This window comes from Bradysia coprophila, chromosome III (genome assembly GCF_014529535.1).
Source record: "Bradysia coprophila strain Holo2 chromosome III, BU_Bcop_v1, whole genome shotgun sequence".
NCBI lineage: Eukaryota > Metazoa > Arthropoda > Insecta > Diptera > Sciaridae > Bradysia > Bradysia coprophila.
In genome coordinates, this window is record NC_050736.1 from 4983287 (window position 1) to 5009967 (window position 26681).

The 26681-nt window shown below is 33.2% G+C and overlaps 1 protein-coding gene and 1 long non-coding RNA gene across 16 annotated transcripts in view; one reads left to right on the top strand and one right to left on the bottom strand.

The window, feature by feature from the left end:
- LOC119079355 (glutamate-gated chloride channel) overlaps window positions 1-26681 on the bottom strand; it is a 91671-nt gene that overhangs the window by 17546 nt on the left and 47444 nt on the right. For 7 of the 15 annotated variants that reach the window (XM_037187208.1, XM_037187292.1, XM_037187280.1 and 4 more), the window contains 7 exons: window positions 22213-22277; window positions 15966-16186; window positions 15595-15677; window positions 14135-14275; window positions 8650-8802; window positions 5541-5693; window positions 1623-1837 (listed from right to left, as the gene is read on the bottom strand). In XM_037187208.1, the coding sequence (XP_037043103.1) occupies window positions 1623-1837; window positions 5541-5693; window positions 8650-8802; window positions 14135-14275; window positions 15595-15677; window positions 15966-16186; window positions 22213-22277 (1031 nt within the window). The remainder of the gene's footprint in view (window positions 1-1622; window positions 1838-5540; window positions 5694-8649; window positions 8803-14134; window positions 14276-15594; window positions 15678-15965; window positions 16187-22212; window positions 22278-26681) is intronic. The other 8 variants (XM_037187245.1, XM_037187310.1, XM_037187227.1 and 5 more) reach the window with 3 other exon arrangements.
- On the top strand, window positions 7052-25142 carry LOC119079485. The gene is made up of 3 exons (XR_005088177.1): window positions 7052-7062; window positions 22797-22811; window positions 24970-25142. It is a non-coding gene; the product is annotated as an uncharacterized LOC119079485 (long non-coding RNA).

The window sequence follows — 26681 nt, forward strand, 5'->3', positions numbered from 1 at the left end:
AGTTTCTTTGGCAGTTTTGTAGAGTTTTTAACGCTCTACATCCTGCTAGAACATTGTTTTCAGAAATACTCTCAACTTTCCGAGTTATGACCATTTGAAAGTTAAAGTCGTCCGGGGGGACTTCTTCCCGGGGACCTTCGGATCCATCAACCATATGCCTGGAATTAGTTTTCAATGATCTACGTTTTCCGCACACAGGCTATCGCGGCCCTTAAAATTCTAAAAATTCGATACGCCCTATTACGTATGCATAACATACACAAAATACATCAACACATTCATACGTCGTTCGAACGTCGTTTGAACGTCAAACAAAATTTGAAAAATAATCCATACGAATCAACATTGGCGCCGATTTTCGAGTATCATAAATTTGTGGTAATAGCCTTGCTCACTTATACTATTACATATTTTGTATTTACTTTTGCTTCAGCACTCTAGCAAAAATTTGTATGAAGAGTCAGTCTATTTCGACTTAGTCTAAGGTTAGTAACAATATGGATAAGTAGGACTTTTATAAACGATTTCCTGTATATTACACTTGATATTACAGCATAAATTTTTGACATATGTTTCCACACTCGTATTAGACTTTCGGTGCTGTGCATCACACTGCACAAGTTTATTTTTAAAGCAGACGTCCCTATTTTCTATACTCGCTCCGCATATGTAAGTCGTAAACTAAACCCGATTTTGTGCAAATAAGTTGCACATTTCATTGCAGTCATATGATTAAGTCACACATTTCGTTTCAGCTGATTCACTCATACAAACTTGGTTTTTACATGCTTAAACGGTTTTCTCCGCCACGCTCATACGTGTAAGGCTTGATTTCCACTTTCCAAAAAAGGGAATCCTTGTGAGAGACAAAATTGATTTTCTAAAATTTTTGCTTTGTTTACTACAGCTGTCTATCTCACGGAGTATTTGTTGAGTGGAAACCATACATAACTATTTCATCCGTAAAAGAACTTTTGTTTAGGTGAGTGGAGCTAAAAAACAACAAAATGCGTCACATATTTCAAGTCGTCGACTGCAAAAAATCCATTAAGGATCTCTTTCAAAAGTCCTTTTCAATTTCAGTGTTTCAAAACAAGCTTGGAAACAAGCCATGTTCAAAAGAAACGTAAAGGGGTTTTTATTTAAATTATTATTTCAGTTACTTCAACTGGTGACTCACATTATTTTGCTACATTTCTGGAAAGAATGTTTCACTTCTAGGTGTTATTGAAAAGAAAATTTCAATTGGACACGAAATAAGACCCCTACTTCAGCCTTAAACATTTTGATAAAAAACACAGCTAAATAAATTTCATATTCTTTTGCATAGGACTGTTTTGTCTCTGTTTGTAGTAAAATAAGTTTGAAGTACTTAGTGTACCATCGTGCAATATAAATTAAATATTTTCAATGTAAAACAGTCTGTTTTCCTTTTGTCTGTTTAATTGGAGTAAAAATATTTTTGTTGGCTTTTCAATTTTTAAGTAGAAAAGAGGAGCAAAAAAAAACCAAATGGATGTTTAGCAAACATAACAAAAATTCATGTGACATCTATGATTAATAAAAGGCATAACGGTTGAAAAGAATATTTATGGAAATAAATGTTGTATCAATACACCTACCTGTGTAACGGGATTTTCGCCGGGTCGATAGATGGCATTGTGTTGTGGACGTTTCCGACCATTATAGTTAACACAAACAAATTCCAGCAATGATGCATAGATGAAGCCCATACAGACGCCGTCCCATACGTTCATTGCAGTCAAATTGGACACAACGGGCAGTGTGCTTCGAAAGCCGTTTGATGTTGTGAAAAAATTCAGCATTGTTGTTACCCCTATATTATTACGAAACAATAATACAGCATTATTGCGATGTATATACATACACACACCGAACAGGTGAATTGGTTTAATTAAATTTCCATATTTGCAACAATTTTTTTGTTTTGTTTCATTGTTCATGTAGAATATTATGTGTATTTATATAATTAATGGAGCTTTCAGGCTGTCGATCAGAAGCTGAATTATAGATTTAATTACAAACAAAAATCGCAGGAATGAAGCAAAATTACATTCGGTACGGAAAACATTTTTTTTAGATAAAAGTACAAATAAATAGCTCAAGCGTTAAACTATATTTAAATAATGAAATAAAGTACATGCATCAGTCATTGTAGCCAATTTCAACACTGAAGGTCACAGTTATAGATGTATTATATGGCATGTTCTTTTGTAACATTTTCGTGCATGGTGTTTTTTCAATACAAAATAAAGATATTGCAAACATTGGAAATGATTTGAAAACTGTTTCTTAATGATAAATGAGGATAAATCTTCATATTAAGACAAAAAAATCTAAATATTTATGCAAAGTCTGCCAAGTACAACAAAATCAATCGTCGTTCCGAACGTTTCTAAAGTGAGAAAAATTGTATGCAGTCATCGACGGCAAAGGTGTTTTCTTATAGTTTCATAATTAGATTTGAACCATTACTTAATTTAAAAATAAGAAGAAGGGCAAGACTTCATTTTAATCACAGATCAAGGTAAATTTGATTGAAAAATTAATATAAAATAATTAAAAATATCACCGTTCCGAACGTTTCCTTAGTAAAAAAATCCAAAACATCATACCGATAGGCAAACATTTTTCGAACAAACCGCTACTAAAGTGCATTAAATTGGTTGACAAATAGCGCTTTGCGCGCTATTTTACATTGAAAACAAAAGATTAATGACGCCAAATACCGGTAGCAACCAAAAATCCGCTACAAATTTCTGTAAAATACCGGTAAATGTATATTTTTAACACTAGTACGACAGTCCCTGTGTGTTAGTACAAATTGTGAATTCTCACTGAGCGTGGAAACTGCCATATACAATGTATGTACATAGAGGTGTAATCGCCACAGTGATTTTTTTTTATTTTAGCAGCATAGTTGTAGGGCCTATTTTAAGGGAATAAAATTCTTCAAATTCGCTAAAATACCTTAAAAAATCCAGAAAATTTCTTAAATTCCGAAAATCTCTAAAATTTTTAGAAAATTTAGGATCCTGTTCCCTTAATTCCCTTAAAATATGCCCTGGTTGAACATATCACATTTTACAAAAATAGTAGATGACTGTACCAGTGAATGAATTTGATATCTCATATCGAAATGAGTAAAAGTATCCGAGTGTGTCAGCCCGAGGTACTTTTACTCATCATGATACAAGATATCAAATTCCTTCACGTGTACAGTATGGCCACATTCCCTCACTGGTAAAGTAAAATATATTTTAAATACCAATTTACGTAACGTTACTGTAAGCCTGCAGACTGGAAAAATGGTTGAATTTCTTCATCTGTCGATTAGTCAGTATCGTTTATTGATGAAACTTGAGACGTTAATAACATAAATCGAAAGAAAAGATTGAGAGGAAGATTCCGCTGCTTCACGTTTCGATGTATTATCAAAATGAACTCATTTTCTTTTGTCTAAAAGTCTGACATTCATATCTAATCTTGCTTACAGTACCGTGAACTCTCTCATCTAACAGTTATTCACACTATTCATATTTAACCCTTTTCACAACTATCTCATTCAGTTCTATTCAAATAGATTCTTCAGTAGTGATTACCTCAACACAATTAAAGAAATATTTCGTTCATCTAAAACACTTACCCCGAACTCTATTCAATTGAATTATTTCATGCATGAAATTTTCACAATGAGTTATCTTAAAGATCCTAATAATCTTGCCTTCAGGGACTCACATGCTTCGCAAGCATTACATTAATATATTACCGTACATTCATGGTTTGTATGAAGCTTCACCTGCTTAGTTAATGCATTATCCACCATTAGCTTCATAAAAAGCTTATCTGCTCATAATAATCATTAATACCTTCTCAGCTAAATTATAATGACATATACAAAACCGAACATAATTCAATAATAAAATGCCTGTTTAATGTCAAATATCACTTCTCCCATATTATATACGTAGCTATCTGCAGCGCACACATTAAAATGTACACATAAAGATGGAATAATAAATTTAATTTTTGTGGGGATGCTAAATATTAGGGTAACTGTATCACACAATTCCCATTTGCAATCCGAATTACTAATTACTCCGTTACACATTTTCGGGGTATGCAATTAACCTTTGGACAAAGGGACACAACAGAAGAAATTAACTGAACGAAAAAAATAATAATATCATAAACATCGTCGGCTTCGCATGTGCTTTCCACATTCCAAATAAAATTACATCCGAAATAACTGGAATTTGTAAAGCGAAAATTGGGTTCGGATGTTGAGCTGAACCAAGAATTTTTCTTCATACATGGACTTTCCACAAATTGGAAATTTAATGTAAAAAAATCTAAAACTTTCGACTTTGTTCAAGTTTACCGTAGATAAATGTAAATTTATTTACTCGCAGAATTTAAAAGTAATTTCGGATATAGACGTGCCAGTTAAATATAACTCTAAAGGTAAACTAACATTAAAATAGCTTTTCGTTGAATAGCTGGTCCCTTGAATGGAGAAATCTAACAGAAAACTATTCTCCTTCCTACACAAGAAAACTTTTCTTCGTATTTAACCATCTTATCGTGTCTTTCTGATTCTGAGAAAATTAAAGTTTAACTGTGTTCACGAGTGTTATCGTCTTTGCATTGCTCATAGATTTGTGTCAATGGAATTTACGATTCCCAAAACACATCAACGATACTTAAAGGGTTACTCGCTTTATCTGGAATGGAATGACGAGATTTTTTTTATTGCTAAGTGACAAATAATGCATTTTGAATGGAAATGTTGTTTGACGGAAAACTTCCGAGTGTTTTTATTATATCTCTCATGGTGTACTGTTATGTGGGGCGTATCATTTTATTCGTAACGGCAAGAGAAGTTCCGTAAATGTTATTTTTTTAGTAGGTATTAGATGGCATCGGCTTCAGTGTGAGCATCATCGCGAACTCTTACAGTATCGGCCTATGTCGAGTAAAATAAGTTCTTTTAGAAAAGTCTTTAATTTGTTGCGATTGAATACGAAATTGAGTGAACGACCATTAATAACCATCCAATTCTCATAAAAATAAATATTGTTCCTGAATGCTGTAGTACTGCAAATACAAATTGAGTTTATAGATCATACCGCATGTCGTACAAGGCGACTGTTACAGATTGTATTTAATACAATTTCCAATGGTGTTGGAAGAATTCCAAAATTTTGGATAAGCGATATGAATGTTGTAAGTGCGCCTTTCACAAGATTGATGAGACCCCCTTTTCCGAACGAGGAAAATTATTCTATAATTTGAAACGAGAACAATTTATGAACGAACAAACATAAACACAAAACAGATAAATTATAAGCACAAAAGCCGTATTGAACACTGTCGTCTTGTGACAAGACTCTTGTCTCATTTATATAATACTGGCGCACATATACAGTTGATGAGTATAAACAAAACATTCGAATTCAGAAAGAAAACCCACAACTAATTTGTCGTATTGTTCAAGTTTGCACACAGATCGTACATACCAATCATTACTCTTGCCGGTACGGCATTCCATTCCAACCAAAATGTTATAAACGATGAGGTGACCAATATAATGCCGGGAATGAATACAGTAGTAAAATAAAATGCCCGATCGCGAGTAAACATTAGATCCACTTTGAGACAACTATAATTGCCTAAATAAGAGAAAGAAAGCAAAAGAAGCAGGAAATGTAAAAGGAACAGACCGAAAATAAAATATTTGTTCAAAATAAATGTTTTCTAAGTAAAGGAAATTTTATGAATAATATAAAGTAATCGCATGCAAATACGTCTAATCATTCCATTATTAGGCTATATGTTTTGTATCGGGCGATTGCTGATTTTCTCTCTGCCTCTTGATATGTTCCAAAGGGACAGCAATTTAATGTCAAAATTCGTTTTTTATTGTGTCTAATAAATATAAAAAAAACACAAGAAGGGAAGGATCATTTCGAAAAGTATTTATTCAGTCCTGTCTCACTGCAGCAAACGTATATTATGTATAGCAAAAAAAAAATCGTCGAAACAAAATTCAAATTCGTTTTCCGGGTGATTGAGAGATCCTTCATTAAATCGATATACTGCTGGTGTGTGGTATTTTATTAGGTCAAAATGTCACGTGGCCAAAAAAAACAAAATTTATTCTTTACTTTATCAAAAAAAAAAAAACAAAATTCGTCTCCCATGAGACTTCCTTAACGGAATCGTTTTGGTTTTGTTACATGAACAGATTGAAATATTCAATGACTACATTGACCGGAGCCAGAGCTAGTTTTATTATTCATTTTTATGGGATTTTTATGTGATTTGGTGTTTTGTGTTTGAAACGTTTGATACACTTATTGTACGTATGTTTGTGGGCTTCAACTACAGATAAAAAAGCTAGTTTATTTTTGCCAACGATTCAAGACTTGCATTGTATAATAACGAAGAGTTTGATTAAAAGTTTTATTTAAGCTTTTTGATAGTATTAACAATTCCGTCCAGGGCGCGGCAGGGAAAACTTTGTATATACCTAATTAAATTATTTCTTGAAGTATAAACGGATCTTAATTATACTGATTAACATAAAAGACAATGAGATGAATTGCTATTCAGCGAATTAAACGAAATCAATTTGTATTGTTATACTTAAATAAAACTTAGTTTACAGCTCGTAAAAGACACACAAACTAATATTTGTCTAGCTATACCACCAAAAACGCGAGCCCCAGCCAACATATATGTACAGTAAAGTGAATTTTACACAAGAATAAACAGAAAAGAAATCGCTTGTTTAAACTAAAATAGAATCAATTATATTAAAAGCTGCTATTGTTTAATTTATATTCCCACATCCCCTATCTGTTCTACTTTGTTTTTAGCAGTTCAGTCGTTGTGGGAGGTTTTAGTTTGATGAAACTTCTCTGAAAATACTTTTTCGAAGTACATGTATTATGGTGAATGAAGAATGCTGGAACAATGGAAGAGGTTATGGGAATATTGAAAATTTTGTTCAAAATTCAATTCATTTATTTGATAGAAGTTGTATATGTATTGTATGTGAAACGATATGTAGTGAAAATAGCTTTTCTTTAAACTTTTCGGAAGCTGTTAGTCATCTGTTGTTGACGACGACGACGACGACGGAAAAGCGATGAGTTCTAGCTATATTGTCTTCTTGTATATGAAAGATATTTTGTATCGAACACAAGACGTTGTTTTAATCAAAAGAAGCAACAGAGCTAAGCGTTTAGAAACTATAGATGTATTGAGATAGAATTATTGAATCTGTTACTTCTTTTGTTGAAAGTATGGCCTGTGTTCGATACAAAATCTTTTACTTCATTTGTCTTAACATTCATTCTACATAAGACCACATTTAACGGCTGTTATCATTATTTTTGCTATTGATGTCGATAACAGATAGCTGTTTGGGAAAGGTCTCGTTTGATTTGACGTCTTGGAGGATAAATAAATGACATTAATTATATCTATCCAACATTGTCAGTTAATCAGAAGAATATTTTACACAAATCGTCGAATTTATTATTTTAAACGCCCGTAGCAAAAATCAAATTAAAGTCATATCTAACAATGCGTATCGAAAATAATTGCAAAAATAAATTTTGTTTATATTTGTTTAAAATGCTTTCGATTAAATTTCAAAACCAATAAAGGATAAGCGAAAATTAACCAATTACAAAATGACAATAAATAAAATTCAAACATTTCGGTTTGATGCTCTGTCGTGCTCTGAATACATACGTATAAAACGACCCCCCGGAAAAAAAAAGTTGTTGAATAATTTGATCAATGTTACAAATTAATGAAATCATTCCGGCGGTATACGAAACGTTGTTAATCATTTTTCCCCATTCTTTTTATTATACTTGCACAACAAAAGGAAAGGTAGAGGAAAAGAAGAAGAAAAAACGTAGAGAAAAGAAAAGGTCTACTTTCACATCAATCATCCATATTTTAGCCAGGAATTTCAACTACATGCTGGAAGAGGAACGTGAAAATATTTAACAGATTGCCGAATATTATGATATAATTATGAGATAACGAGCTCATCAACTTGAGCATATAATTTTATGGTTGAAGCCAATGAAATTTCTAAGTAAAGCTATACATGAAATAAATGATCCTTCCGCAAAATTAATTGATTAAATTATAGTACAGCAACTGCAGCCAAGTTAACTACTCTAACACCTGCTTCAAATTTGCAAACAATGTTTATTAGATGTACTCTCTGACCATGATCAGATCAATGCAATTAGTAGTTAAAACTATAGTGTACTCCTTAGTTCGCCTTACCACAACCTTACTTTAGTACCTGAAATAATTAGAGACTACAAAAAAAATGAATCAAAACATTTTACCGAAAGCATTACATATTATTAAAATCCAGGCAGGTGTTATCAAAAATAAACATTCGAAAGGAAAATCTTGGGCTATTTATTTAAGAAAAAAAGGAAAATTAAACAAATTCTAAATAAAAAAAACATTCGCAGCCAGCTCCATTAGAATTAAACGAAAATGTATGTATATATAAGTATATGATTTGTAGTTGGTAACAGGCGGGGTGGGGTTGCATTTTGTCGTTTTTTTTATTGTTTATTAGATTACCTATCATTGACCTTGCCGGCACAGCGTTCCATTCCAACCAAAATGTTATAAACGACGAGGTGACCAAAATAATTCCGGGAATGAAAACGGTTGTGAAATAAAATGCACGATCACGAGTAAAAATTAGATCCACTTTGAGACAACTATAGTTTCCTATTTATTACCAAATGCGAATAAAAAATTTGTTACGTTTTACTTAGGTGAGATTACATTTGCAATAAATTTAAATAAAAATTAATTCCAAAAAAATATATCATCAAAACAAAATCGAATTGTGTTCTGAAATAAGGAAATTTAAATTGTTTGTAAAGTAAAATTTTTATGATATATTCATTCTCCAGTGTCATACGTATTTCGAATAAAATTATGATAAACGAAAATAATGTACCAACCGTACACTTTTGCAGTACATATTCTGTATAGATGATATCGGTGATATCGATGACAGAAAGAGAGTGAGCATTGTGAAGTTCTTCAGGTAATAAATAACTTCAAAATATTAATAATAGTGACAGTGAACAATGATATATGTGAGTAATTTCATCATCTTTCGAGTTTATTTCAACTTTTTTTCTTACAGTCGGAGAAAAATAAGAAGTCGCAATTGCAATTCCATTCTTCATTCATTCCACAATGTGGAATCCACATACCAATGGTAAGACGTTTATGTATATTAACGTTGATATCGAATGTGGAATGAATACCATCAATTGGATTATAGTCGAAAATGTGACTTCTTTAAGTTTTCCCACCGTAATACAGATTAATGTTTTTGTTTTGACATAATTTTTATAAAATCTTCAGAATAAGTAAAACCTTCGGTATAACCCATAGACTAATAGACACCATTTTGTACAGAAGGTATTCGTTTAAAGTCTATGGTATAACTGATGGTAAACATAGTCTTTTAACGGTTATTGTATCTTTGAGCTGCAGACAATACTACCTAGGTGTCATCCCTATACTTTCTCAAGTCCCTACTCGACAATTGCCATTCTTTGAGGACATGTAGCTATGTTGAAACATTCCGACATTGTCAATTTAACGTGACCCTTCTTAGGTGTAATTTAGAATAATTTCGATGGTAAACAGCGTAGTAACAACATCTGTGCACAACCAACAATTTTGCATTAGAAATATTACTTTTTTTTGCTCGCTCAAAATAGCACGTATCTGAGATGGAACATCTCGACCTGACAATATGTTTCAACCAGTCAGTTTAACTTTCTACATTTATAATTCTAGAAATAAATGAAAATATCCTGAGTTCTGTCTTCCGATGGTAACACACAGAGTGGTACACTTTTAATGCTCATCCATCTGTTAGGTACAAATAATAAAAATAAAAGAATCAAATGAACTTCTTTACTTTTGATATTATATGGATTGGTATACGAGACTACTTTTATTGCCAATTGGAGCGTATAAACGTAATTTGAAAGAATTGTCCGTAATGTGTGCTTAGCACTTATTATTTTAAATTGATTTAACGATGCGAAATGGTTGATTTTGAACGGTTATAGCAGTTCTCTGTTTTGCTTGACCACGTTGTATATATCTAATCATTAGTTTTGGTTTTTAATAACATTGAAGTCCTTGCCTTTGGTTTACTTTCGGTTCGGAACAAGCGTTTAGGTATAACTTTTTCCAGGCAGTTACGACATGAATCAGTAATGAATGTGACACTATATAGCAGGGAGAATGTTGAAACTAATGAAGTAGTAGATTTTGCATCAATCTGTTGAAAGAATTAATAGATTCGATGAAAAATTGTAAAATGCCATTTCAATTCAATTGCGTTCGTTAAACCCACTTTGAAAGGAATGTGCTTCCTTTCCCATGATTTGCTTTGCACACGATTTAACAAAATATTTGGATAAGTTTGCGTTCAATCAATTGAGGATGCAACCGAGTGTAATGGTATTTAAATGCTCAACATCCTGAAGGGTACACGATCGATTCATCGAGATGGATGCAGTTTTTGCTGAATGTTGCATACAACGAAATTTTCCTCATAATTAGTTATGCATTAGGACGGACGTTAAGCATAGCCCATCACACTGAACCTAATGTAAAAATGTATTAATCAAAGAAACGACATAAAAAAACCACATGGAGCCAAAGTACTTTTTATAAAAAAAAGTGAAAGGTTTGCCATAAACACAGCCCTGTTCGTTTTTTGAATTAGTCTTGTATTCACGTCATAGGTCAAGCAAATATTATAATGTTATATATAACAGTTGGACGTTACAGAATATGAATAGTATACCCACGAAATATCAACAAGCTCTAACATCGTTAAGATAGGAATATGGAAAGGATAAAAATTATGTCAAAACTAACATGCTTTTTTGATTGAAAATCTATATTTAGATCTAGCATAATGACGACAATTGTTGACAATGGATGGAAGGACACTATGTATATTATAGTGTGCATCTATATAGTTGATGGAATATATGTGTATAGAATCTATGTAAACCTATATCCTATTTACAGAATAATGCATTAGGATGGTGGACATGTCCAAGTAGAATGTGGGTGACATGGATAAAATGAGGATATCCGGTTAATTTCAATGATATCGTGTGTGTCGTATATGTGGTCTTTTTCTATGTAATAGACGATTAGCTTTTACTGGTTAACAGTAGTAGTGTTGTGAACATTTATACAGCCAACATTTCATTGTTTTTTATTATATTCTGAAGTACCAAAATGCAGCAACTCAAAATTATTAGTTTTTTGTATCGAATATCCATAATCATGAAAATGGTTGCAGCCATTTTAATTGCAATTGGAATAATATGATTTAAATTGAAACAAATTCGTAAAGTGATATAAAATTTGAATTACGTATACGTTACTCATCCTACTTTTTCCGTAGACTCCTGAATGGAAATTAACAGGAAAAAAAAGAAGAAGAAATGTTTGATAATTAAATAATCATTGAGCTTCCGTTGAAACTATATAGTATGAGTATTGAGTATGTTTGAAAACCGATACGGAATTTGTTCGTCGGAACATAAAACAATTGATAAGCATCACATCTCGCATATAGAAAGAGTAAAACGAATTCGGAGACTGCTACGAAAAATAGTTTTTTTTTCTCGGTATCCATTGTTTGTCTTTCTCTTTTATTTCAGATAATGCTTCACCATCACCATTCATTCTACTGACGTAATTTAAAAGAACGAACCAACTTTTGGATTATGAATATAAATTCGTTGTCACTATGCACCGCGGCGTGTTTTCCGTACAATTAAAGTGAATTTAAATCCGACACGAACGCTACTTTAAAATGGGAAAAAAGTTCCTAAAAAATTCAATTGCTCCATGTTTGTATACTCTAGGGATGTTAAACTAAGGTAAGATTTTCTACAGCCAAAGTACAAAAATAATTTTGTAATTTTTGATTATACTTTCTTATTCAAACCCTAATGGCATAAATGCATTCAAACAAATTCAAAACGAAGTACATATTCTCTAGGGCTGTTTTCGAGCACATAAAAACATCAATTGACCGTGTATAGTAAACATATATCTACAGTTAGACTGTAAATGCTAAAAAGCTTTACAAATTGATCTCACAACAACATTTCCTTTGGCTTGATATGCCATATCCTGCCTCTGGTTATATAAACGATGATTCTACCTCATATCTTTATACGTCTTCGTACTTTACTTAATATAAAAAAAAGAAGTCAAACAAATTTGCTATCGCTATTGGAATGAATGTATATACCTTACAGTTTACGCCTTTCCATCTTACCATACGTCTACTTTTCATGGCCACATTCGCGTATACGTATATTATAAGTCATAAACCGTAAACATCACTTTCATCATCTAACAAGTAAAATTCATATTTCCGGAATTATGGTATCGTTTACTTTTTACTGTGAATGTACGGGTTACATACGGTAAAATGTATCTAGCAAAGTTGTGGCACAAATATACACTGAAATGTTATTGCATGGATTTATTAATTTATACCGGAAATGAAGGATATCTGTTAGCTGTATGCTCTCATTTATCACATAGAGATATCATAAATGTTGTTCGTAGATTTAATCGGAATGTTCAGCTATGAATCGGATGAGGAGGAGGAAAACAATATTTATTTTTACTGGAATGATTGAATTAGCAATTTTCTTTTATTTTAACAGTGACACAGAACCTCCATTATCTTGAAATGACTTTCAGAAAAATTGCATTTTCTTCGTTCAATTTATTTCTTCAACAGAAAGCCAGCATTATGTACATATTGAATCATTTGCTAGATGAAATAAATGGAATAAATAAGTTGAGAGCTTGTTTGCTCAAATTCGTCGTAGACACATTTAATGTGAAGATAATGACGAAAAACCTTTTAGACACACCATGTACGGTACAATGTGCATATTAAAGTTTGTGCTAACGCAATGTTTTCAATTTAAGTTATTGAGTGAAATACACTCTTTGAAAGTTCAAAGTATATTTCACTGATGTATTACCGCTACCGTTGAATAATGGAACATTGAATAAACATTTTCCGAGTGTTACTGCAAGTTTGCTGCCATAAATACTCGTAAAAGTCAGAACTTATTTACTTATGCACACAGTTTTCGTCTGCATTTTCTCAACATATCGAGAGTTAATTGTAGAATTATTTTTCGAATGCATGAAAGCACTGGAAGCACCTCTGTAAATTTGATTACGACGTCTCGTCATTAGTTTCCATTATATTGAATTGTTATTATTCCTATCAACTGAACATTGCTTTCACGGAAGTTCTTCACATACTACATATGCATCGTAAAACCGTACTTCTCATGATTCCGTTGTTTCAAACACACCTTTCGATGTGACATTTTTAACATATAAAGCTAAGTATACACCTCCCAAGAGAAGCTTAAATTTAATACAAATTCTCACTCGTATGTTGAAGCGAAAAAATGTCAGAAAGCTAATACATTTTCTATCATTTCTTCGCTGCAAGCAAGGTATATAAGTTTGGTAATTTCATACAAATGTTCATACAAATCTAGTACGGTGAAGGTAATTACATATACAGTCACCTCTTCGCTTCGCTGCAAGGTATATACTAGTCAGCTATAATAGTCTTATAATAGTTTAAATAACTGAGGATAAATTCCGAGGGTCAACAAAATTCGCGAACTGGATTTTTTTACCTTTTTATCCCTACTCGAATAAATACATTCAACAATGGTAATCTTCATTCATTTTGATGAACTTGATTTCTTTAATCAAAATCCACTGTCTCATGGTACTACTAAAGGTTTCCTGCTATATCATAATGTTATTATATCATTGATTTAATTATTTACAACATCTTCAAGTATTACTCGAGTTAGTCATGTAGCTAATGTTATTTACTAAAATTATGTGTAACGATAAAAAAGGACACCACAAATAACATAAAGTCGTAATAAAATTTGTTTGAATAATAATAATAAATCATTGTAATCGTAAATATTAAGCTTACCACGCCAACTAGCCTTGATTGGACACGCAGTTGTTGCATTTTGTATTAAATAAGCATTGAGCGTTGTTAATGATGGACTTTTTCTTAAAGTATCTTCATCGTTTTTCCATACGTACGTAATGGCAGATTGCTCGTATGAAACTGGAAAATTTAATTTTTATTAGCTTTGTGGTACAGTTAGTTCTGAGTTTGCCTTAGCTGCTTTTCTGTGACATCAATAGTGTTTGTATGATTGGACCAGCTGGTAAAACAACTGAAGAAAACTTAGAACTAAGCTTGACATATGCAGTGTAAAATGGATTGGTTTAAAATATCCCAAATCAATGACTCTATCAAACTATGCATTGCGGCCCATTTCACAAGCCAAAAGAGGAACAGACTTATGCAAATAGCAACGATTTACCGAATAATCAACTAATGGTCGTGATCGTGATTTAATGCAGTGGTCTTTACGGTCTTCTTCGGTAAATTTTACTTCTAGTATTATGGACTTCTACACTTTCAGAATTGTGGTTAAATTTGCACCAGATGGATTTCTTTAGCTGGTTTATATGGGAATGCATTCAACATTCATTGATACGTGCTTCACGAGTATATAAATACTATTGATACTCGAATATGTGTGAGCTGCTGAGCAGTATGCTGGCATCAGCAATTATCAATGAATGCATTGAAATATAGACCAGCTAAAGGAATTCATCTGGTACAAAGTTCTGCACGATTTTAAAATTTGTGTGAATAGCATTCATTTAGTCGTTGAATTAACAACTACTTCAGTTAAAGATTTGTATAGATTTTACCCAGGAAATTCGAAAAAATTTAAACTCATTCCTTCTGTAAGAGAAATTAGTTTTTAAATTAACGAGGGGTCATCGCCTCTCAACCGTTTCAAAATTGGATTGAGTTTGCGAAAACCCTTTTATCGATTATGTGAACAGAAGTGTCTGCTTTTAAGGTCTGCGTATAATTGAAATAATAATAAATTACTTTTCTGAATATCACAAGCAGACCGGATGCCATGTACGGTTTGTGTACATAATACATATGTTTTTTTTTCCTCCGCAAAGATAACATAGGCAAATTCTTAAGGGAAAAGTGGCGGAACAATAAGAAAACTGGAAAAGTTAATTTGTTGCTGATGTTCTTTTAGAAACATTAGAATGTAATAAGATGATGTTCATCGAACTGTACCGGTTTCTGTTTTCTTTATCTTCTGTGTGTTTTTTCTTGTTCTTTTGGTCCTGTTTACTCAACGCTAATGGAAAATTCATATAGTTAGGAATCCATCCTGTGTATTACAGCAATATGTATACTTTCGAAACATATTCCAAATGTAATGTCCCTCTCACTCCGTTCTGTCCATTCAATTTCATATCAAACAAATGTCACATGCAAAGAGCTTTCCTCTTTATCTCTACTACACGCATAATTTATGTGTCTTTTTTCCATCTAATACTTACTACTTTCCATCGCAAATGAACATAACGGATCATCAAATGGAAATATATTTAATCTGCCTTGACAGGATAAAATAAGATGTCGCCTGCAAAAAACGGGAAAAATTGATTAAATTTTCAATTTCCCAAGAAGCGTCAATAAGATGTTATGTTTTATCAAAATTTTTCTGAAATTGGATGCTCTATATAATCGGCATAACTTAATATATTGATGTATCGATGGTGTTACTCTAATTTCGTAACCTCTGTCATCAATAACCAATATATGGTGAATTTACGTTACAACTCTATTATATACCTCATAGGTACGTGCAATATATATAGCTCAACAGAGTGAATTCGAATTACATAATGATTAATCGGAAAGCTCTTACCTCATCAAATAATTAATTGTTCCGTTACGATAAATCCGCAACGCAAAGTGCATTGGAACGATAGGCTCTTTAAAGTCACCATGCATGATGAAATAGGTGTCCGGTAACCAAATGTTCTCATGATGATGAATTGCATTTAAATATTCATATTGTGATTGATTTGCGTATCGCAGTCGTGGATCGTGCCATTGTTGTTGTAGTAAAAATTCTACTTCGTATTTCTGTGAACAATTTTTTAATATAATATTGAGTTAGCACAAACACAAAAAATCGTACAGTGAGGGAAAATTGAAATTCAACGTGTTTTCGAATTTGGAAGTTATCGTGGTTTGTAATTGCTTACACAAAAATTTCGTTGAATAAATTTAGATTTACACTTTCTGAATTTTGGATAGCTTTCGAAACAACAATGAAACACTAAAAATCTAGATTTTCATTTCTTAAACATATTTTGCATGGAATCATTTACAAACCACAACAACGCCCAAAACAGAAAACATGTCGGATTTGACTTTTCTCTCCCTGTAATGCAAATTTATTTTTTTGTGGCACACATTTAGTCACCACGCAGATGTGTATAATAACAATAATAATAAATAGAAAAATTACATTTTATTTGATATGGCACAGAGAGTATGCAAATTTTACTGGTTTTGATTACGATAGGTGAGATTTCGCGTTGCGTTTGCGATAAGAAATAATTTGAATAATATACCACTATGTCAGCATAATAATTATCCAAACGCAATGAATTATTATGATTTTAGTACACAAAGAAAATATCATCAAGTCCGGGAATGTTCACAACTTTTGTTCCACAACAATTCTATCAAAAAGCTTTGGCATAAAAGCAATGTTCTAACATCAAATTAGTCCATCAAACGAAGTCAAAGAGAAACAAGCACGATATATTTATTGTAGAGAACAATTTGACAATCAAATTCAAATAGGTAAATCAAAGTATTTCCCATTTCCAATACCACTGAATCTGGAAATGCCGTACAACATTCCAATATGCCGTCGAAACGTAATTTATTTAAAACCTTTCTCTAATAATACACAGTATGTCTCTCAACGGAATATTTGGTTGTATGCGCTGTGTGCTGTGTATTTTGTTCCATCATTCCCTTATTAAAAAAATTCTTTACATATTAGTCTCCGGACCAATTGGAATATTTGTGAGCTACGTGCAGGTATGCCCTGTGTTTGTGTGGTGGGCGAGTGAATTAAATAAATAAACAATTTCGGAGTGAAATTGTTTCCGTTTCATTTGGCAGGCTGTAGTTTGGAACGTCCTTATTAAATTTAAATTGGATATAAAGTTTAACGAAAAAATGTTGAAATTTTTAATTTACAAGTTTTTTCCTGGAATAACATTTGAATACTTTTTTTCATTAATTACTTCTGGGAAATTTCGGTTATTCTGAACGTATATTAAATATATTTCGAGCCACAGAGTTCGTTATTTTAGCCTGATCTCATGCTACAATCGGGGATAGAAGTTTTGACTACTTATTTTTCACCGAAGTAAAACGTGATTCCAATCAAAACTTGTTCTCCGAAATGCAGCGATTTTCTATAGGCTCTTAACTTTGAAAACTACAGCCACTGCCGAGTCCTTCAGGCTAACATTGCAATAATGTCGATGAATAAATAAATTCTTACTGTGTACAAAACGAATTTTTTGTGTACATAATCATCATTTTTGTGTATAAAATCATGATTTCTGTGTACACAATGGACTTTTTGTGTACAGAATAGAATTCCTGTGTATAAAACGGACTTTTTGTAAACAAAAAGAATTAAATCAAGTACACCTCACCTCACACACACTTATATTTATGGCGGCCTCAGGCACATTTAATTCCAAGAAAATCACAAATATTCTTTAAAAAATTTGGCAAAATTTATAAATCTCTAAATTCTAAAATTTAGGAATTATTAGGAATTTTATGGAATTTTTAGGAATTAATTTCCTAAAAATTTTCATTGATTTAAGTTTCTAACGTAAATTGAGAGCAAAATAAAATGATCGAGTTTTTAGCCCCGTACGAAGTACTGGGGGCTTATAAGATTAATATGCCGTTTGTAACATGTCGAATTGGAAGCAGCCAGTAAGGGCAAAGCATTTGGTTATGTTCATAGATGACAAATCCGCAATAAAAAAAAATGTCCGTCCGTCCGTCCGTCCGTCCGTCCGTGACCCCTCTAGCTAGAGTAAATCACAACCTTTTTTCAAAATTCTTTTTTTCCCCGATTGGTATGGACAAAAGTAAGGTCAAGTTCGAAAATGGGCATGGTAGGGCCGGCCCTTCCAGAGCTAGGGCCCTATAGGTGTTTTTCAGTCTTTCGCCGATATCTACCGAAATACGCACGCAATACCTGCTTGTGATGTATCAAATGAAAGGTATTGACGAGTAGAACAAAGTTGCTGAACATTCTTTTTGGGTAAGATGCAATGTGGGCTTGTTGGGATGGCTCAAAGGTCGTTACTTGGCCCTAAGTGTTTTTTGCACATAAATCGAGTAAATCTCATCCGATTTTGCTAGATTTAGTTTTTTATGAAAGGTAATTGAATACCGAAAAGAACGTGGGAAAAAAGTTTCAAATTCGGGCCCTTGGACTAAGGCCGCTACTCGGCCCTAAGTCGTTTTTGCACATAAATCGAATAAATCTCATCCGATTTTGCTAGTTTTTGTTTCATTTGAGAAATAATTGATAGCCGAATAGAATGATGGCAAAAAAAGTTTCAAATTTGGGTCCTTGGACTAAGGCCGCTACTCGGCCCTAAGGGTTTTTTGCGCATAAATCGAGTAAATCTCATCCGATTTTGCTAGATTTAGTTTTTTATGAAAGGTAATTGAATACCGAAAAGAACGTTGCGAAAAAAGTTTCAAATTTGGGCCCTTGGACTAAGGCCGCTACTCGGCCCTAAGTAGTTTTTTGCACATAAATCGAATAAATCTCATCCGATTTTGCTAGTTTTTGTTTCATTTGAGAGATAATTGAATGCCGAATAGAATGATGGCAAAAAAAGTTTCAAATTTGGGCCCTTGGACTAAGGCCGCTATTCGGCCCTAAGTGTTTTTTGCACATAAATCGAGTAAATCTGATCCGATTTTGTTAGTTTTTGTTTCGTTTCGTTTGAGAGATAATTGAATACCGAAAAGAACGTGGCGAAAAAAGTTTCAAATTGGGTCCCTTGGACTAAGGCCACTACTTGGCCCTAAGTGTTTTTTGCACATAAATCGAGTAAATCTCATCCGATTTTGCTAGATTTAGTTTTCTATGGAAGGTAATTGAATACCGAAAAGAACGTGGCTAAAAAAGTTTCAAATTTGGGCCCTTGGACTAAGGCCGCTACTCGACCCTAAGTATTTTTTGCACATAAATCGAGTAAATCTCATCCGATTTTGCTAGATTTAGTTTTCTATGGAAGGTAATATAATACAGAAAAGAACGTGGCGAAAAAAGTTTCAAATTTGGGCCCTTGAACTAAGGCCGCTGCTCGGCCCTAAGTGTTTTTTGCACATAAATCGAGTATATTTCATCAGATTTTGCTACTTTTTGTTTCGTTTGACAGATAATTCAATACCGAAAGAAAATTGGGATAAAAAAAAGTTGTAAATTCGGATTCCTAAGATTACATCGTAAACTTTTGTTTTATACTTGAGAAGTACTTCGTACGGGCTTTTGTAATTGCGCTAAGCGCAATTTTAAAGATGAACGCTTACAGTTTACAATTTGCAAAAATAGACAATGATGTCAAGTACGCAATAAGGGTTACGGGCTTATTAGGGCTATGGACGTATAATGGTTTCGGGCTAAATAGGTTTACGGGTCGTACGGGGCTCAGTCGTAGCAAACGCTCCGACTGTTCTGATGCCTTGTTTTTGTGACAATATACCGTGTGCGATTTTGAGTAAAAAGTTTCACATTTTAATAAAAAGAAGATTTACCATGAAAACCATTGAAAAAATATTTATTTTTTTTTAGAAATTATTGAAATATATTGTTGTCATCCCACTTATTAGAATCTTAGTAGGAATCCAATTAAAATGAATTAGAATGGTTAGGATATCCTTTTAGTTCTCATTCAAATTATAGCTTTTAAAGTGAGATATAAAAACAAATAGACATTTTTCAGATATTCTGTTTACACTTTTGTTCTACAGAATAATAATCAACATCAATTAAAAATAAATTATTTATACTTCACACGGTCTATTGAAATTCAACTGTCAAAAACCAGACTCAATCATTTTATTTTGCTTTTAGCTTACCTTTTAAACAAAATTCATTTTATAACAAAATCTTTGCATTTCGGAGTCATACCGTAGTGTATCTCTTTAAACTCAACCCACTATCAACTTATACTTTTCCAGAGCCAAAATCCTTATTTTCTAGTTAAAAAAAAACTAAATGTAAACAAAAAAAAAGATTAGTCATTTCTCCACCCTTTTTGTTACACTAGCCGAAAACACACTGTAATGTCACTGACACCGAAAATGAAAATCAGTCAAGTTAACCAAATTTAATAATTCATTAAAAATAATTAATGGCTTTTAAAGAATACTTGAACTGGCCGACACGCAATGAGTTGTAACGACATGTAGCACGATGAAAAATTAGCCTGTCCAAAATATATTTTATTTCTCTGAATTGCAGACGAATAACGGTAAATGCAAATTAAATTTATTCATGCATCATCGCTGAATAAATATTATTCCGGACAATTTAAATACGTATGTGTGTAATAAATTATATTTAATTTCTACAGTGGATGTTAACAGTCTAAAGGCAGTAGATGTTAAGAATTTAAAGAGTGAGGTTTTCCATCCGAACCAAAATTTGAAAATGATAAAAGCGACAACTTTCAATATTGGTGTGGAAAAAGACAGATGCCGGCAGCAATGACAGTAGCTGTAGAAGGTTTTTCACTTTATTTAAAAAAAATGTGCAATTTTCGAATCATATTGTAAAATAACTGTTTGCTAAAAGCACTTAAGTCGTACACGCAAAGTTCTGCCCTGTCGTTAGAATGCTGGCACCTAGTGAACCAAATAGCGCAGGTAAACAATTTGAAGCTAGTATGGGTTCCAGCACACTCGGGCTTCGAGGGTAACGAAAAAGCTGATACGCTAGCCAAGGCGGCAGCTTTGAGCAAGACATATGGTCCGGAACCCATAACTAGCGTACCGCCGTCGATAGCTGAACGACAGATACTTTCCTTAAGAGAAAAGAAATTCAGAGAACACTGGGCTAATATCAGATCATGCCGACAGTCCAAACATTGCATACGCATCAGCAGGATCAACACCAAGTACTTAATTAATGTCAGTCGTACGAGGTTAACATTATACACTGGAGTGATCACTGGACACTACGGCTTCAACAAACACCTCACCACTATAGGCAAACGTTCTGATTCGAGCTGTGACCAATGCGGTCACCATACTGACACAGCTGAGCATTTTCTGTGTGACTGCCCTGCCTACATCCTAAACAGGATGAAGCATCTGGGCAACTACACCATTAAATACCAGTCCATCAAACATTTGCTACCCAAGGACGTCCTGAACTTCATCGTTAGTTCAGGTAGATTCCAGGAATCAGCATAGAACCGTAACAAATCATCGATAGTAGCACAATAGGCCCAACGGAGGCCTCCGTACGCGATTTAACTCACAGTAGAGGTGTGCGGGCCGATGTTTTTTTGAAGCCCGTCCGGCCCGAAGCCCGGTCCGAAATTCATTTTTAAAGCCCGGCCCGAACTGGCCCGACGTATTTATAGCCCGTCCGGCCCAAGCCCGATCGGGCCGGATAAAAACTCGAACGGGCCGACATTTTCGGGCGGCCCGAAAGCAAATTTCATATAAAAAAGTGCGCGAAACTTTGAAAATCGGGCCAAAAATTTGATTTTCTAGGTCCGGTCCAAGCTCGGCCCGATAGATTTGAAGCCCGCCCGGCCCAGGCCCCGTCGGGCCGGATAAAAACCAGGGCGGCCCAACATTTTCGGGCGGCCCGCACATCTCTAACTCACAGTAGTTAATCAGCTATCTCCTTAATAATAATAATAAAAATAAAAAAACTGTTTGCTTCCAATTACTTTTTACGTCAAATGAAAATATTTAACTAAAAAAAACCGTTTCTCGGTCCATCCCTAATAGTGTCTCGGTTTAGACTGTTAACGACTGTAATTCATTTTTATTCTTATTATGTGAAAGAGTACTATCGCTGAACTTACCAAACTCGATTCATCGGGTGATGCTAAACTAAGCAGTAAAACACTAACATTCACTGTTAAAGTTCCTGAAAAGAAATAGAAAGTTTATTTTAATGACATTTGTTAATATTGGATTACGTGAGTTATTTTGACGTTATCCATCATGTTCGAAATATTGTTATGGATATATAGATCCCCAACGGAGTTCAGGATATTTAAGGAGGCCACCATCACAGTCACTCGATAAAAAGCGAATAATGACATTTTCTCTGATTTGGGAATTGATTTTGTACGAAATAAGAATTTAGGTTTTCATTTGTAACCAGAAAAGCCAGAACACATGACTTTCACTTTCCTACGGTTGTATTTCATTTGTACAAAATTTCTTAGGGCTTTTTAGTGTCAAAAACTACATAACATATACTCAAACTCCCCCTTTTGATTATTTTAGCGGAAAGATAAAATCGTTTTTGACGTGCACCGATGTAGTTTCAACGATAAATCTAATTATTTGAATTCACGTATGTGTTACGAGTAAATTTCGCTCACGTCAAAATGTAATAGTATTAACAGCATGGAGCCATGAGTGTATCTATTTCAAATAGCAAAACGCCAAGTATGTGTTATGAATATAATATACTCTTCAACGTATTCTCATTAAAAATGTATGAATTCAAATGGATTTTACCGAATTTTTCTTATAAAATTTGTATTTAAATTGGAAACATGAGATGAACTTAAGTTATAATACATTTTCCGAGACGGAAAAATTTTCTCGATCAACTAAGCTTTTACTTTATGCATGACCTAGAATTGACCTAGAATGGTGAAAATAACGAAAAGTAGACGTTCAAGTTGTGTGTATGTGTGTGCTTTTCCATACAAACAGAAAAGTCTTTTAATTGCATACTTTTCCTTCCCGCTTCGCATATTTTTTCATTTATTTAATGAATAATTTAAATATTAAAGAAAAAAATTTTTAAATAATAATCCATAACGTGCCAGGACACTACAAAATAAAATTAATTATTCATGTTTAATGGAGTTTTTAACTGCTTTGTTTGTATCACAGCTCGAACTGTATAATTTCGACATTATTTGTAGACGTTGGAAAAGTAACCAACAAAATTTCAAAAAGAAATAACTTTGTTATAATGAAAAAGGACAAAAAGGAAAAATTGCGCTCGTATATCACAATGGTCAATTTAATGAATTATGTATTTAACAGTCTCGGCACAAGTATTGAACCCTTCTTCTATCTATCTACCCATATACCCTATGACCAATCACGCCAACCAATTCTAGTTGGAAATACGTGAATTTAAAAGAAGAAAGCAAACCAAACTTTAAAACCATGTTGTTGAACACAACTGGTCAAACCCAGGAAAATCACGTATTCCTTATTCTAAACAATAAATATTTCTTTCGATCGATAATTCACAGAACAAGTTTCTCTTTCATTAAAACATTTCGAAGTTAATTGAAACTGTAAAAAACTCTTAGTCAATTTTCAAATCACTAGCCGGTTTCACAAGGGTTAAATTTACGATTTTTTCTACTTTTCTAAAGCTTTTAAGCACGATGGAGATTTTTAATTGTAAAGCATGTCAAAAGTACCGAGTAAACTATTCGCGGAGTAGGTTCTCCAAAAAAAATTGTTAAATTAATATTCGTAGCTGTATAGAACACGTTGTTCAAGTAAATTGAACATTTACATAAAATCATTTTCCGAGCGATATAAAATGGAATCATTAAGACCATTAAGTTCCGTCTTTATTGCAACTTCTTTCTGTGCAAGAAAGAAATGTGAAGCATTAAAACTACCATAAAAATGTTCAGTTTTCAGTTTTCATCATCGTTAAAGGCTCTCAAAAAGACTTTTTAAGACAAATTATGATTCACAGAACCAGCGAAAACGAGAGATCATACTGATGAGTTTAAAATGTATCATTTAGTATAAGTTTAGCACGATTAAGTAGATGGATTGCGGTTTCGACAGTTCAATTCGATTTCGTGTTAGTTACATAACTATATTCCGTCGATAGTTTTCACTTTTAAAGTTTAAACTCAATTTTGAAACTAAATAAAAAAAACTTTTGTCTTCACTAACTTCCATTGCATGTACAACTTTGTATTGATGATAAATTTATGTTAAATGTACAACAAGCGTGCTGACTTTGAGTATAAATTTGGATTTCGAGCGGTTGTGAATTGTATCATGTGATATAAATTTCAATAAGGGCTTTCGTTAGGGAAAATTTCATTTAATTTTGATACAAAGTGAAACGAGGTTTCGTTTGAATTATGTTTTGAACTTCGTTCCTCAATTATAATTCTAGTTAAGGTTCGCGGATAGTCCCTTCGAACGAGGCAGTTAATTACTGTATACAGTACAGCTACCATTAAAGATATCGTGCGTATAATGTTTTCTATAACAAGCCGATAAACCATTGCGCTAATGAGGACACATGATTTTATTATAAAATTTTAAGTAAAGTCGTTTGACATAAATTACATTGTCACTGAGCAAGACTTACTTCAATAGTAAAGGCATATTCAATATTCTATATATTCTACACATATGTATGAATACGGACCATTTCTAGGACTGTGGCATTGCTTGTAAAAACTATCACACTGTTCTCTTTTGTATTGCCATCAGGGACTAAAATAAGGATTTCTGTGCAGGTGGGAAACTTTTCAACGAGGCGCCTAAAAACGAAATCTTGGGCGCCAAAGTAACAATTTTTTATGCCAAAGTAATATCATGACCGTAAGTCTGGAGAGGGATTGCGGAATCAGTTCTCTTTCTCAATTCTATCAAAACTCTACTGATAGATAACGATTCACTACTTCACTGAAAGATGTCGCAGCAACAAGGCCAATGTCAACAGAAAAATAATTAAATTTTTACTCAAAGGATTTCAGTCAAATAAAATGCCATTGTAAAGCCCATGACCTCAGGACTCTGGCACAGTAATCAGTTTTTTAATCGGCCCTATATCGCAGCTATATGCTTGGCGATAAGAATTTGAAAAAACGTTTGCTGTCATTTCATCCATTCGTCAGACTCTTATCGCCAGGCCGATATAGGGCCGATTGAAAAACTGATTACTGCTGCAGAGTCCTTCAGTCCGTCCAGTAAAAAATTAATTATTTTTCGGTTGACATTGGCTTTGTTGCGACATATTTCAGTGAAGTAGTGAATCGTTCTCTAACAGTAGAGTTTTGATAGAATTGAGAAAATAGAACTGATGCCGTAATCCCTCTCCTGGGTCTTATTCGAAAAATCACTCAAAATGTCCATGAGTAATTCTTGGGGTCATTCAAATAGTGCGCACGCTAAAAACGTGAGACAAAACATCTTTTTTGTATGCGATTTGGATGTTTTGTCTCATGTTTTTAGCGTGCGCACTATTTGAATGACCCTTACCGATTTCTCAAAACATTTTTTTTGTTCGACGAAGAATCAAATTCCTGTGGTTCAGTTCATAGACAGGTTCGAAAAAATCAAATTAAAATGTCTTATTCCTTCAGTATTCTATTTTCAACTTTAAGATTTCCGAATCGATCTCATAATTTTCCTTTGAAAAATACTTCCAAAAAGTTATTAGCTTCAACATCATCTTCGTCTTTTTTCTTATCCTTAAAAGAAACAAACAAGTGGAGTCGATGAAATCTACTACGCTGTAGACATCTACTAAATCTTTATATCAAAATACTAAATACTACTGTTAGTGTAAATATCATTCCCTTATTTGAAAGCTGCAATCCAAGGGTTTATTGGTATGGTTGGAGCGCTGCATAAAAAAGCGATCGAATCCGATATATCAAATTTGTGTACAGGAATTCACATTCAAATGTTGATATCTCCGTTGTTTTTAAGGAATAAGAACCAGATTTTGCTAGGTTTGCATCTTTTACGGAGCTTTATCAGCCATTATCATTTTTCAGATACGTTCAATCAAGCGTTCAATGCGCCGCAGGCAAAACTTTTATTAAAATTAGATTCTTCTCATTATTGTCAGATAATTATAACTTTTCTTGTGGGTAAATTTAGATTCGCAGGTGGGAATTAGAGGGGCGCAGGTGGGAATTAGAGGGGCGCAGGTGGGAAAATTCCCACCTGCGATGTTCCTTAGTTTAGTCCATGATTGCCATTACATTTCTTTGATTAATTAATTTCAATAAAAACCAGAGCTTACAAAAATTTCACTTAGAAACGGCAAGCGTATTGCGATGAAACAATTAAATCTGTCTACTATTTGGTTTCAAGTGCAGCCTAGTGATCGAGGTAGAATCTTTTACTTCATTTGTTTTAACACACACATTTTACTTATAAGGGAATAATAGCGAGAACACATCGCCATTTGTCATAGTTTTTGATAACAGATGACTTGACTAGTTGTTTTCAATTTGTGGTATCTCAGAATAAACGGATCTTTGACTAAATCTGGTTTCTAAAACTCAAGTGAAAGAGAACCTCTAAG